Source organism: Microtus pennsylvanicus, chromosome 8 (assembly GCF_037038515.1).
Source record: "Microtus pennsylvanicus isolate mMicPen1 chromosome 8, mMicPen1.hap1, whole genome shotgun sequence".
In the NCBI taxonomy this organism is placed as follows: domain Eukaryota; kingdom Metazoa; phylum Chordata; class Mammalia; order Rodentia; family Cricetidae; genus Microtus; species Microtus pennsylvanicus.
In genome coordinates, this window is record NC_134586.1 from 20,970,450 (window position 1) to 20,984,239 (window position 13,790).

The following is a 13,790-nucleotide window of genomic DNA, read 5'->3' on the forward strand; positions in this document are numbered from 1 at the left end:
GAGAGGTGGTTTTGGCTGTGATTTCAGGGTTGCCTGGCCTTAAGCCCCACGGCTACCTGGCCCTTCCCTGGGAAGAACTCACATAGGAGACCAGGAATGGTCCAGATATCACAGCTTAACCCACAAGATCAGGGAGGTCCTTCAGCCTGCTCTCTTTTCTTGGGGACAGACAGATGGGTTGAAGGGACAGGCAAGGTACAGGAAGCTTGATGTCATCTTTCTTTCCCTCCAACATGCTTAAAAAGCAAGGGTATAGACATAAAGGGTTTGTCCCCCTTACAGGGCCCCAAGTTTCTGTCCCCAACACCACAATACAGATGACAGACAAACAAGCAACAATAACACCCAGAACCCAAGTCAGAAAATGAAAACCTCCAAGCAAAAATGATATATTCTGGGCTGACAGGATGGCTCAGCGATAAAGGTGCCTGCCACCAGGGCTGACAACCCAAATTCTATCCCTGGGACTAGCAGAGTGGAAGAGGAAAAGCGACTCCCACAAACTGTCCTTTGACATCTACACATGTGCCTACATACATTTGCAAATAAAATAGATATTTAAAAATTTAAAGTGATATATTCTAACTGTTAAGTTTGGGAAACATACAGTTATAGGAAGAAAAGTAAAAATTCTTTATGATCTCGGATAGCCACTATTCACATTATATGCATTTTCAGACTTTATAAATATGAGAAAATGTTTTACTTAAACAGAATTGAGAACCAAATATATATATTATTTCATCCTAGTTGTAATTATTCAATAACAATACAAATCCCTCCGAATCACTAAAGACCTTTTAGAAATTGTGATTTCTTTTAGCAGGTATGTAACATTCTACTAAATTATTGCAATATAATTTATGTCCCTTTAGTAGCCTTGTTTTTTTTTATGTTCTTCTATTCTAAGCATCACTTACAGTGTTGACTTTTCACTAGTAGAAGTACCGGTTGAAAGGTCATGGCCCTGATTCCTATTACCAGGTTCTCTCCAGAAGAGTGGTATCACCTACGCCTCATGGAGGTCTGCCTCGGGGCAGCCTTCCACACAAGGTTCTCTCTGTTGTTGCAGCAAAATAGTGGCACGGCCTTGTGAGGCACCTTGGGGGCATTGGGGTGCTCTGTGAGAGACGGACAGTTACAGAACACACAGCTCCAAAGGCTAAGAGCCCAGCAGAGAGGCAGGCTGCCCCATCTTCTCCCCTCTGGGTTCCTACCTTTCCTTCTGGCAGAGGGGTAAAACACTTGTCAACATCCATCAGACCACGGCAAAGACAGGCCTCAGAACATGGGAGCATAGACTTCTCCTCTAGGCCTGTCTCTTACAGACCTCTTGGCCACATATCGTGATACTGGGTGGCATCTTGGATGACTTTGATATTGATCCATCCGTGCCCACTGAAAGTGAGTGTAGGTCCCCGTATTAAAAGGATTTATTTGGAAGGGAGTACAGGGAGAGAGAGGGGCCCATTGGCTGGGGGCTGCCCAAGGGATGTGCCCTTTGCGTACCGCCAAGTAATTTCTAGAGATGTTTTGAAGGATCAGAATAAAGGCCAAGGGCTGCATGGCCTATTTCAAAGCACACATTACAAACCAGCAGAGGGTCATAGGTCCCACAAGACAAAGAGGGATCACCCTTCTGGAGAGCATTCGGTAATAGAAAGCAAGTGCCATGACCTTTGAACTGTTCTCCTTACAGAATCCAGAGGGAAACCTGAATGAGGAGGGGGGGAGGGTAGAAACACCTGGAGGGAGGAGTCCACGGACCACTGGGGAACGGTAGAGACTCAGCGGCCGAGATCAACAGAAAGAGGATGGCCGGCACACTCGACAGAGCTGTACCAGATGACCTTGTAATGGGTCTTAGCAGACACTGACTCCAGTGGGCGTGTTCGGTAAATGCTTCAGATCTGAGTTCAAAGAGCACGTGTGAAATATGGGGGAACAGAAGTTAACAAGGGAAGTTATGAAAACAATGAGTCTCTCTGCTGCTCAGCTGAAAAGGTGTAAGGAAGGGAAGAAGACCTTTGGGACACAGAATATGATGAATCCCAAGGCCCACTGCAGCCCCTAAGTGTCCTTTGGGGCTCCTGGGCTCAAAGGTAAGGGGGCAGATCTCAGTAGCGTTGCCTGGAACTCACCTTGTAGAGAGCTTCTTTTCCGACAGGCTGCCCTCGGGGAGACGTAGGGATGAGTTCCAAGGCGGGGGCTGTCACGCTTTGCCCTTCTGCCCCCTGGTCAAAGACCTCCTCTTCTTCTGGGCATTTGCTCAGTGGCTTCTCAAAGCCACCTTCCAGGAGCTGAGGCAGGGGGTCTTCCTCAATGGAGATGATTCTGCGGAGTGCATGACGACGTGGAACCCCAGTCCCTGGCTCCCCAGTTCCAGACTCCTCCTCTGCCAGGAGATAGGCACTCAGGCCCACAGAACTCCTTCTCCTCAGGATGCCAAAGGCCTCATCCTCCTCCACTGACTGGCTATCAGAACGGGGACAGGAAGAAGATGCATAGGAGAAAATGATAGAATATCAATATGGAAGCGGAGAGATACTTGCCTGCCGGCAGCACTGGAAAGAGCTCTGGGGAAGGAGAGGAGACAACAGACCCATCACTCAACTCATGCTTTTGACAGCCTCATAAGGGCTGCCACCTGCCGCCGCCGCCGCCATGACTGCCAGTGATGAAGATGCTGGTGAAGATCATTACCAAATAGCAGTTAAAACTAAAGGCCCTGTCTTCGTGTGGTGCTGGACTAAGAGAGGATTGATGTAGCAAACAGCACACATATATTCTTATGGCCTGGTTTGTTCAACGAAGGAGAAGGGAATGAAGAAAGGGATTCACAGGGTTGGAGATAGGTACCCTAGGAGAACAATAATGTGGCCGGGCTCTGCTCCCGCCACACGCCCTCTTCCACTGCATGTCCTTATGGAAGGACATCGACCCCTCACACCTCTGTTTCCTCATCACAAAACAGGGTCCACCCACCTAGCCTGTTCATATGTAAGAGAATGCATGAGAGGAATAGCCAAGTAGCACACGCCCGCACAGGGCACACCCACACAGGACACTCTTACACAGGACGCACCCGCACAGTGCACACTCATACAGGACACACCCACGCAGGGCACTCTCACACAGGGCACACCCACACAGTGCACACTCATACAGGACGCACCCATGCAGGGCACTCTCACACAGGGCACTCTTACACAGGACGCACCCACACAGTGCACACTCATACAGGACACACCCACGCAGGGCACCCTCATAGAGCACCTGTGCACGAAGCATCCCTCAGCAGTGTTCGAGTCCTGTCGCTGTGGGGGACCTCCTCCTACCCATGACAGATGTCCCCTGACTCAGAGACAGATCATTATAAATGGGCTTGGGTCATGCATCCCCCTCTTCCTTTCTGACTTCCTAAAATAGAGGGAGGAGCAGGTGGCCTTTACTTTGGTATATACTTGCTTCTGGAAGCATTTAGGTGCTATAAGCAAAGAGGACAAGAGGAGTGTAGTGATGAGGCGAGCAGGCCTGCTTTTCATCCCGCCCGGCTCCTGCACAGCTAGTGATTCTGGAAGCATTTAAGTGCTATGAGCAAAGAGGACAAGAGGAGGAAGGAACCCTATGCAGTTGGGGCATAGGGCACAGACTGTGTTTTCTAAGGGTTTGGGGAGCAAAATCTGTACAGGTATCCAGAACACTGAGATCCTTCTCTGTCCTAGTGAACGGTTCAAGGTGAGAGTATTTCAAAGGTAACAGGCATGATCTATGAACACACACACACAGGCACACACACACACACACACACACACACACACACACACACATGAATGCATGAAAACGAATGCAGATGAACCAGCAAGGTGACAAGGTCAAAGGAGAAATGGAGAAAGGAACTGTTTGATTAAGGGACACAGAAACAGTGCTGAACAAAGAAGCGTCATTGACCTTGCTCCTGGCTTCTGGTGTTTGTTCTTCCTAAGGTCAATAATAGCAAGGGAAAAGAAAACCAATGTGAACCCATCACTTTCTAAAGCTAGCTATGATTCTGAAGGACAAATTAAGACAGTCTTTACTTTCAATGGCAGTAAATTGGTTTGGATAGAGAGCAAAAGATTTACAGAAATTTGAACACTTTTCTCTACTTATGATACAGGTTAAATAAAAGCCAACTGGCTTCTCTCCAGCACACCTTCCTCTGTATCTGTACACTATTGAGACCATGATCTGATTATCTCGTTTGCATTCTTAGCTGCTTGTACATGCAACATGAACATGTACATACACATGCAAACACACACACACACACACACACACACACACACACACACACACACACACACACACACACACACTTTCCTGAAAGTTTTCTACCAGAAAAAGAAACAACCATTTAAGCGTGCTCTAAAATGAAGCTCTTCTTGGAAAAAGTGTTTTATTTGGGAACATCTCAAGTGCTGTTGACATTCCGTAATGGCTTCAGCTTAGCATGTCTAAGCTCATTTTTGTTTTGCCACCAAACACTTCCTGCCAGCAGTAGAGAGAGTAGCTGCTTTTGCCAAAATCGATATTGGAATTCAGAGCACACACTTTGATGTTTAGCGGATTATTCTCTATTTCTGCCGCTTGGCTGTGAGCTCATGAAAGAGGGAAGGGGCTGTTTTGCAAAACTCTGTTCCAGTGACTGGCACTGGACCTCACAAATAGTGGCCACTAAACACCTCTCTATTAAATGAGCATTTGCTAGTGGAGAGACATAGTGGGAAAGTCGCAAGGCCTGAAAGAATGTCAGATGCAAAGTAAGTAATCTACAAATGACTGTCAAGTCAATCAATCTAGAAATCCATTCAGTTCGGAGAAACCAGCAGGCTGGCAAATACAAGAGTAAAAATTTGGCCTCCAGATTGTTCCTCATTATTGAACTATTGCAAGATAATTCATGATGATCTGACCCAGGGGTTTCCCTGATCAGCCCATTTCCATCCCAAAGTCACTTTTACTTTATGCATCTTTTCAGTTCATGCTTGCACGTCTCTGTAAGTGATTTTACACATCTTCTCCCTCAATCTGATATTGGAGGGAAAGGCTGCCATGACCTCTCTGTGTCCATCCGTGTGAATGGAGTACCTGCTCTAAAGAGGAGGAGGGGACTGGCTTGTCTGTATCAATGAGTAGCAGGCTGACCCTTTCCACAATTCATGTGCCCTCCAACAGCTACATAGCATGTTGTCTTTGAGTTAGTTAAACATGAATCGTTGGAATGATCTGTCAATCACAAGCCTTAATTTTGTCTCTAAAGGGTTCCAGCTAATGGTGATTCTATATGACATTTTAATTCAGCTCACAGTCAGTATAATTATATTCCAGAGAAACCAAGTGGATCCAGGAAATGGCGCACTGTCCAGTCACTTCCTCCTTGATCACCTTCTCTTCCTCCTCCTTTTCCTCTTCTTCCTTCCTTTCTTTCTCAGTTGGTCTGCAGTTCCCATCAATGGCTGTCTGTAGGCTCTCAGCAAGGCAGGATAGCCGCTGAGATGGTGTCCGTCCTACAGGTTTGCTCTGAGTAGTCTCCGACCAGTTTGGATGTCACAACAGAGAGGACCATGTCCTCCAAGATTCTAGGCCTCCCTAGTAGGGCCACAGCTCAAAGACCAGTAGATGTGGGCCCAGAGGCAGCTCCCAAAAGGTGTGAAATGACTGAATGGAGGAAGGAGGAATGATGGGTGATGACTTACCTCCCAAGAATTTCTCTGCCGTCCACATATTTGCCGATCACAGAGCCAGATCTCTGCTTCCTGCTTGCCTTGGAAACAGCTGTGTTTGCCTTGGCCGCCTTATCTTTCTGCAGAAACACAAAATGCCCTGAGATCCACGCCTGTGGATTCATCTTGATGCTTGAGCAGAAATGAGGGAAGGCTCTAGACAGGACTCTAAATGGGAGAAGCAGGGCAGGCTTTCTGACTACCACTCCCCTGCATCCAGTTCAGTAACCAACTGCCCTGTATCCCCACCCCCACCCCCACACACACCACAACTACATCTCCCTTCCAGAAATCTACTTAGAGGAGGGAATACAGGGTGGAGTGCCTGTGGCCTTCGGGGTTATTCTTCACAGGGACATTGGTAATTTGCAAGAGATCAAAAAAGAAGACAAAGATATTTACTACATAGGAAAATATGTACAGTCCAAAAGCTCCTGGTATTTTAAGTCAAATTCTTCCTTGTGGCTCTAATCTCCCTTTCCCACCAAAGCCCATGAGGTGTTGAGATAGGGAGCCACCCAAAGGGGCAGCTAGCTCAGGGCTCTGCCCACCACACCCTCACTAGCCCAGGACTTCTGCAGTCATTTGTGGAAGCAGGCTGGATGTGGATAAACTGCCCAGATACCTGTAACACAGAAACTTAGAGGAGCAGGGCTCAGAACCTGGGACAGACTTCCTCCAGGAGACGCGTGGAGTCAGATCACAGAGAAAGTTCTGCCTTAATCAGCCAACCTTCTGTCGACTCATAATGAGAGGAAGAACTGCTGAGCCCCCAGCACCCCTGAGGGCATGACTTTAATGATTCCAGGCAAATCTTTAATGACTATTCTGCAGCAAATGGGTTCTACCCCTTTTCTCTGATTTCCTCCTGGTGCTCTTCCTTCCACCCTGTCTCTTTCAAAACAAAATGAGTTGGGCAGGTGAAGGGTTCAGGAAGGCATTTGGTTGGGAGCTTTCAAAAATTAGTATTTCTTCCAAAACAATTATAATCATTATCATTATCAGACCAACAAGTGTAGGCTTAAGTCTTGCTCTGACAGTACACATGCGTGGGCAGCTGAGACAGTTGCCCGCTGGCCTGTGATGTCAAAGAGGAAGTGGAATGACAAGGACCCTCGGGACAGCAGCGTAAGCCAGGCAGGGCCTGAGGCAAGGCACACCAGCCCTCAGAGGCTGACCTAATGGGCTCAGCCAAGGCCTCAGCACACACCACCCTCTCTTGGAGATGGTCTTTTTCCACAAATAGCCTTACAACCTGGGAGAATGAGGGCAGGAGCTCTCCTTCCTTCAGTGACAGTTGGGATCATGGGCAAAGGCAACCAATTCCTTCTCCAAGGACACACAAGTTCACGGCATGAGATTCTCACAATGAGGAATTCCTCTCGAGCCACCCTGCCCTTTCAGGGAAGCCAGTGTCTCCTGTCCTAAAGGGGAGATGGAGAAGGAGGTGCAGTATTCTGTCTCTTGGGCGTGCCCGGTGAAGCCCTGTGGGTGGCACACCATTCGGGAGAGGAAGGAGCACTGTGCTCAGGTACGGAGAGAAGGAAATGTACTGTATAAACAGCTATGTGTGCACTGTAAATTTGCTTTCTGACAGTGCCAAGTCTGAGATTTTTATCAGGAGATAAAAATTTAAATGAAAGAACAAACTGAGCCTTTCACTTCAGGTGATAATGACATTTCAACTGTGCCATCTCACGGATGGAACCGTCACTTTTGCATCCAAGAAACGCGTGGCTCTTCCAAACGCTTGAGTCTGATTGTGCCAAGAGGAAGGCATTTATTTCCCTTCATGGAAAATTTGTGCGTGATTACCTTTTTATTGCTTGCATAATATCTTATACTTTCATCCTGCCCATGTAGAAAGGACCCAACATGCCGTAAGGATCAGGGCAGTCTTGATCAGTTGTCCCTGGGCCTTGTCTAACTCTGCCCCATCCCCAAGAGAGTGAACCAATTACCTGAAAACTTATGTCCCGTTCGTCCCGGAGATGCTTGTTCCTTTCCCTGTGGATAGTAAGGGAAAGCTATTCAACATGGAGTCTGTGGTTGACAGTCGCATCCCATTACCCAGACAGATGGCTGCAGGAGAAAGCCCGATATGGGGGTGTGGCTATGGGCAGAGGGGAGCTCAGGTGCAAATCAGCTCAGAGGCAGGGCAAAAGACTGAGTGGTCTTGTGATACACACTGCCCTTGAGGAACAGTCAGCCTCCATCACTTGGGGCAGGATGGTGTGTCCCCCGTCCAGCGGGCTCCTTCTTTACCCAGTTCATCCGTTTGTGAACATGGATGGAATGAGTTGCTTACCCCTTAGTTCAGCATCAAGGATGCAGGAGTGAACAGCCACCAAGTTCCAGACTCAGGAAGCTTGTATGAGGTTGGGAGTGAAACTAAAGCGGGGATGTGGGAAAAGGAGAAGCAGAGAATGCCAAGCCTTTCACCCCAAATGGTCAGGGAAGCCCTGGCTGATGAGGCAGCATCTGACAAACCCTAGGGAGGGGAGGAGAGCTGGGTGGGTATCTGGGGAAAGAGTATTTGGGCAGAGGGTTGATTGTGATAAATTCATGTGTGGGAGAAATAGGAGGGAGGGACACAGGGAGCTCATAGAGATGAGGTTGGAGAACAGGGGGTGGATGGAGACTTGACAAATCACAGCCTTCGGGGCCACAGTAAAGGCTTTGATTGTTACTCCAAACAAGGCAGGAAATCATGGCTTTTTGGTGGGCTTAGGTGGGATATCTGACAGGGGAGGTCATGGTTTGATTCCAGCACTGAGACGATCGCTCCCCTCCAAAATTCTGCTGAGAACAGACTGTCAGAGACAAAGGTTCAGTCCTGAGAATGGACTGATATTTTTGAAAAAGTCCAAGTCATTGGTGATGTGGGCAAGGACAGTTTGGGTGGAACTGCTGGGGAGAAAGCCAGCCTGGATCATTGAGCATTGAAAGATGGGAAGTCAGTGTGAAAGCCAACAGACCAGGAGAGGATGGATCCATTTGAGAACTCTAGTTGGGAACAAGAATGACATGGGGATAGCCTGAGCTAGGAGCACTGGGAGCCCACAGCACATCTACAGAGTCAGAGACATGGGTGCTGCCAATGGGGAGCAGGCTCAGTGAACTCCTCTAGGCTATTTCTGAAGCAGGAGACCAAGTGGGAGGGTAGAAAGTGGAGCGTTCCTGAAGGTTTAGCGGAAGTTCAGAGTGGGTGAGTGAACACACTCAGGATGTGGGCTGTTTGTGAGGCGAACTAGACACAAATAACTGCAAGGCTCTTCCGGTGATGCAAGAGGGAGGGCCCCTCCCTCATATCAGGCCTGTGATTCTGCACCTATTTGTGCTGGCGGCCGCAAACCAGTCCTCACTTCTGGAGGGGACAAGCAGGCTCAGGAGCAGTCAGGCACTAGTGATCATAATGCAGAGATCTGCTGGCTGTGACTGCGAGCCTAGCACTTTGCTAAGTGCGCTGTGCCCTGCAGGATCAGATTTCAGGCAGCCCCAAGGAATGACAACCCAGATAAGGGACCTGCAATGCCATCCTTCTTAAAGGGAACACTCGCAGTATCTTATTGTTTTCAATGACAGCCAGGAAAGGTTGAGCTTAAAGGCCTTCTAAACTCTCATTCAGGTCGCCAGCTCACCACTTAGCCAACATGAGCCTTCTTCAAGCATGAGCAGCTCACTTTGCCATTGTCCAGGCTTACCTTCCATACCAAGCTGGGGAAACTCCTTTCTTGGCCCTAAGTGTGATTCATTTACTCATTCCAGGGCTGAGGGAAGAGTCAGCCAGACATGGATTTCATTTCTCTAACACTAAGATGCTCTTTGTTGGTTCCAGAATTCACCACGTCCTGCTTCTGTTGGAGGTGAGACTGTATACTTGCCATAGAGTAACTGCACATCCAAACCTATTCCACCTCAACCAAGGAACATGCAATGCCCCTTAAGGACACCAAGGATGAGGCAGAGGCTGACACAAAGAGGAATGGACCATAGAGGAAGGTGGGCATGCAAGGAGACAAGGACATATCCCCAGTAGGCAGCACTCAGCTGTCCGACACATACGCTGGTGACTGGGGGAAAGGTGGGCACTCTTGGTTGTTGTGGGATATTCGTACACTGTGTGGAAATGTATTGCTGTGATCGGTGTGATAAAAAGTCAAAAGACCAATGGCTAGGCAGGAGCACATATGTGGGACTTCTGATCAAAGAGAGAGAACTCTGGGAAGAAGAAAGAGGGATCAGTAGGCAGACATGGGGGAAGCAGAATGGACAGAACAGAGATGGGGTAATGGGCCTTGTGGAAGAACGTAGATTTAAAATTATGGGTTAATTTAAGTTCTAAAAACTAGTTCAAACCAAGCCAATGCTAAGGCTGAGCTTTTATAACTAATAATAAGTCTCTGTGTCATTATTTTTGGGCTGGTGGTCCCCATGAGAAAAATACTACTCCATTTGGTATCAGTATTGTTCCAGAGTACAGACAGGGAAGAAACCCCTGACAGACCCACCTTAGGAAATCCAGCTGCTTCAGGAGGCCTGACTTCTCCCGCTGCAGACTCTCTGTCACTCGGTACACTTCCCTGAGGAGGAGGGAGACACCGCCAAATGAGTGGAGGCCATGGGGAAGGGAGGAGGGGGATCAGCTACTATTGTACAAGCAAACAGCAGCATTTCAGAGAGGAAACAACAGAGCTGAGGGAGGGAAGGAAGGGAGAAGGGGAGGGAGGGAAAGGAATGACAGAAGTGGGCAGCTGTGCCTCATCTTGCTCCTGGGCTCTGAACCTCCACACAGTATCCAAGTATCTCTGCCATCACACCACCAAGGCCCTGGGGTTCCTGTTTCCACAGCGGTGTGGTTCTCTGGCAGAAAGCACCAGCAGCCTGATAAACTTGTCACTTCCCATCTGACTGTGCTCACTGGGCTGTAAGGACAGTCACCCCTCTGCCACCTCTGAATGTCTGCCTGGGGACCCTCCCACCAAGTGCCTGATAACTTCAGCCCTAAGCGTAATCCGTGTTTTTCCTTTCTTCTTCTTTACAGAACAATTACAAAGTCACTTGACAACCATAACTGACTCAAATTCTAAGTTCACCTCAGACAATCCTAATTGAGCAACACCAGTCTGCCGGCTCCTGCAGAGATGTGAATTCCTCGCATTTTATTACCAATTATATTTAATTTCAACTTAAGGGAAAACAGTCTATTTCCCATTACACAAACCGGGTCCCTGAGCCCCTGTCTGGGACTCTGCTCTGGTTAGCACAACACATACATCCCTGCCTGCTCCTGTCTGGGTCCCAGCTGCTGAAGAGGCCTATGCCCAGCTCAGGCACTCCTCCCCAGTTCCTACCCCTGCCTAGCAGGGACCACAGAGAAGTTGTCCCCTGCTGAGGGCAGGAACTCACTGCAGAGCTGAGGTCTGTGGCATTAGTGTTTGGCTGAGAAAGCAGTTGACAAGTCTCATGCTATTTAGGTCTTCTTTGCCTCTGTGTACAGCGCTAGCAGACACACACAGAGAGGGAGAGAGAGAGAGAGAGAGAGAGAGAGAGAGAGAGAGAGAGAACATGCTTATGCAAATACATGCTCCTCTGTCTGTCAAGTGAACACGTATCTATGGTGATTAGTATACACATAAATGCACACATATAGCTATATCCGGCTATACAGTTTTGTGTGTTAACCAAGGGGTATCATTAAACAGTGGCTCTCAGATATTTCATTGGCTAATCTTTTAATCCCTCTGAGCTAGAGGTCACCTCTCCCTGCGTGATAACAAACTGGGACAGAGAGGACCAGCTGCCTTTTGTTACAGTCCTTGATGGGAAGTTGGTCATTTCCCACAGAGAGCTGATGTTGGTTTTGTTTTTAGGAAAGAAAGGAGCCATGAAACATTCTACAAAATATGTTGTTAAGTGAAAAAGGCAAAACAGACCTGTATGTCTGGATGGCTGCCAGTCTCCAAAGGAAAGCGTTTGTGTGTGTGTATGAGTGTGTGAGTGTGTTTGTACATGTGCGCTTATGTGTATGCATACATGTACATGTGTATAGTGTGTGCCTGAGTGTGTACATGTACATATGCATGTGCATTTATGTGTATTGTGTGCTTATGTGTGTGTGTGTGTATGAGAATGTATTTGCACATGCATAACAGACTCCAGGATCCACAGGAGAAAGGGGTCATGGAAGGAGACAAACTTCTCTTGGGGAGTCATTCTTTTGTATCTTGTCTTAAACTGTATCTTCAAGATAAAAGTTAATTAAAAATCAGCTCAGAGGTACAATTTTTCGTCTGGCCTTCATTTTTGTGTTATCTCACTGCTTGAGAGGTTTTTTTTCCTCTATCTCATCCCCAAATCTAGTTTCCCTACCTTCAATGTTTTCAGAGCATGGGGAAATTAATTTTGTCCATTTGCAATGCTTGCTGATAAATGGTCGAGTCTGCTTACTCCCTGTCTCCTCCTTCTCCCCTCCCGGCAGTTCTGAAGCAATACGGCACCACAAGACACCCAGGAACACCGGGAGAAGGAAGTTTAGACCCTGTCTTAATCTTAGCTGATGTGTGGCCTGTCTGAGCCTGTGATCTTTCCGACTGGGAGCTTTATGGTGCTGTCACTAGTGTTGGTCTAAGTCTCTGTTCTTCAGAAAATCAGTCCAAGCTCTCGCACTCTCTCCCCGGTTTCTCTGGGCGGGAAGGCTCTCCTGGGTCCACCGCATCCATACCGTACTCCTGGCTCCTGAACATGCACTTCCTGATTCTCGTTCCTCCTCATGCCCTTGACCCCATCTTTTCAGAGATTGCATCTCCGGCTTCTTTAATGAAGAAGAGATGTGTGAAGGCTTCCAACTCCCTGTGCTGGGCTGGGATGCTCCCTCCGCACAAGTGTTTGTCTCCCTTCGCTGTCTTAATGTTTCTGCCTTCAGATGTTCACAGCTTTGAGAGCTTGGTTGGATTTGAAGTGCCTGAACCCCTAATTCTGTCATAATTAGGTCCCTATGCCTTGGCACCCTGCTCTCAGACAGGAAGAACTGACTCGGCCTGTTTGATGGAATGCATGGTGCCCCTGACTAGCAATCCAAAGCCCTGACATGGGGGCAGGGTTTCATTCTAAGACAGCTTCTTGGGAGTCATTTCTTTATCTTACAATTTGAGATACTAGGACGGCATTCCCAGGTCACACACATTTTGTCCCTCTCATTCAGACAGTCCATCACAAATGGCTCTGACTCTACACAGAAGCAGAACCATGGGGGCATTTTGGATGTACTTCACGTCCCAGAATCTTGCCAGCACTCAGATAAAATGAGGCCTTTCAGTCTGAACAAAGGCACTTAGGATGTGCAGAGCCTTAATGCTGGTCAGCCTATCATCCCATGCCCTGAAATCAGAACGCTTGATGCCTTTCAAGCACACAGTGATTCCTGGCAGGATGGATGTATCGATGGGTGAAGAAGTGAGGAGTGAGCGAGCGAGGTGGGTGGTGCTCTTAGCTGGGAATGGGTGTGTCCAGAAGGCTTATTATCCTCTGGGGTGTGAGAAGGGCATGTGTCACAGTTAACATCTGGGGCTTCACCTTGCTTGCCCCTTCAGTCAGACAGACAGTCCACCAGCCCTGTAAGGACACGGTGTGATCGAAAGAGAGGAAGTCCAATTCTTGACCTTGGTGAGACACGTCGAAGGCCCAAGGTACCTGGCATGAAATAATTTGCCATGGCCACTTGTCAGGGGAGGGTATCAATGAGTATGTAGATAAACAAGTGGCCAAATAGATAAGAGAGTCCCTTTGCCTGGTCTCAGAGTCCTTTGCTCTCAAAAAGCTGATATCCCCAAAGGTGAAGGGCTGCTTTGGCATCAGCCACTCCAGCTGTAGACGAAGAGCCTCTCGATTTGCTCTCAGGCATGGCTCTGTCTCTGTCTAGCTTCACAATGGCAGGGTGCTAAGGACAGTGAACAGGAAGCCAAACTTTGAGAGCTGTGGGATTCCCAGTCTTCCCAGAGAAATACTGCAAGAAAAAAAAAGTGG

At 48.1% G+C, this 13,790-nt stretch overlaps 1 protein-coding gene across 2 annotated transcripts in view; it reads right to left on the reverse strand.

Moving 5' to 3' along the window:
• Cracr2a (calcium release activated channel regulator 2A) overlaps window positions 1–13,790 on the reverse strand; it is a 109,783-nt gene that overhangs the window by 27,933 nt on the left and 68,060 nt on the right. For both annotated transcript variants that reach the window (XM_075982682.1, XM_075982681.1), the window contains 4 exons: window positions 10,277–10,348; window positions 7,727–7,772; window positions 5,739–5,845; window positions 2,142–2,475 (listed from right to left, as the gene is read on the reverse strand). In XM_075982682.1, coding sequence (XP_075838797.1) covers window positions 2,142–2,475; window positions 5,739–5,845; window positions 7,727–7,772; window positions 10,277–10,348 — 559 coding nt within the window. The remainder of the gene's footprint in view (window positions 1–2,141; window positions 2,476–5,738; window positions 5,846–7,726; window positions 7,773–10,276; window positions 10,349–13,790) is intronic.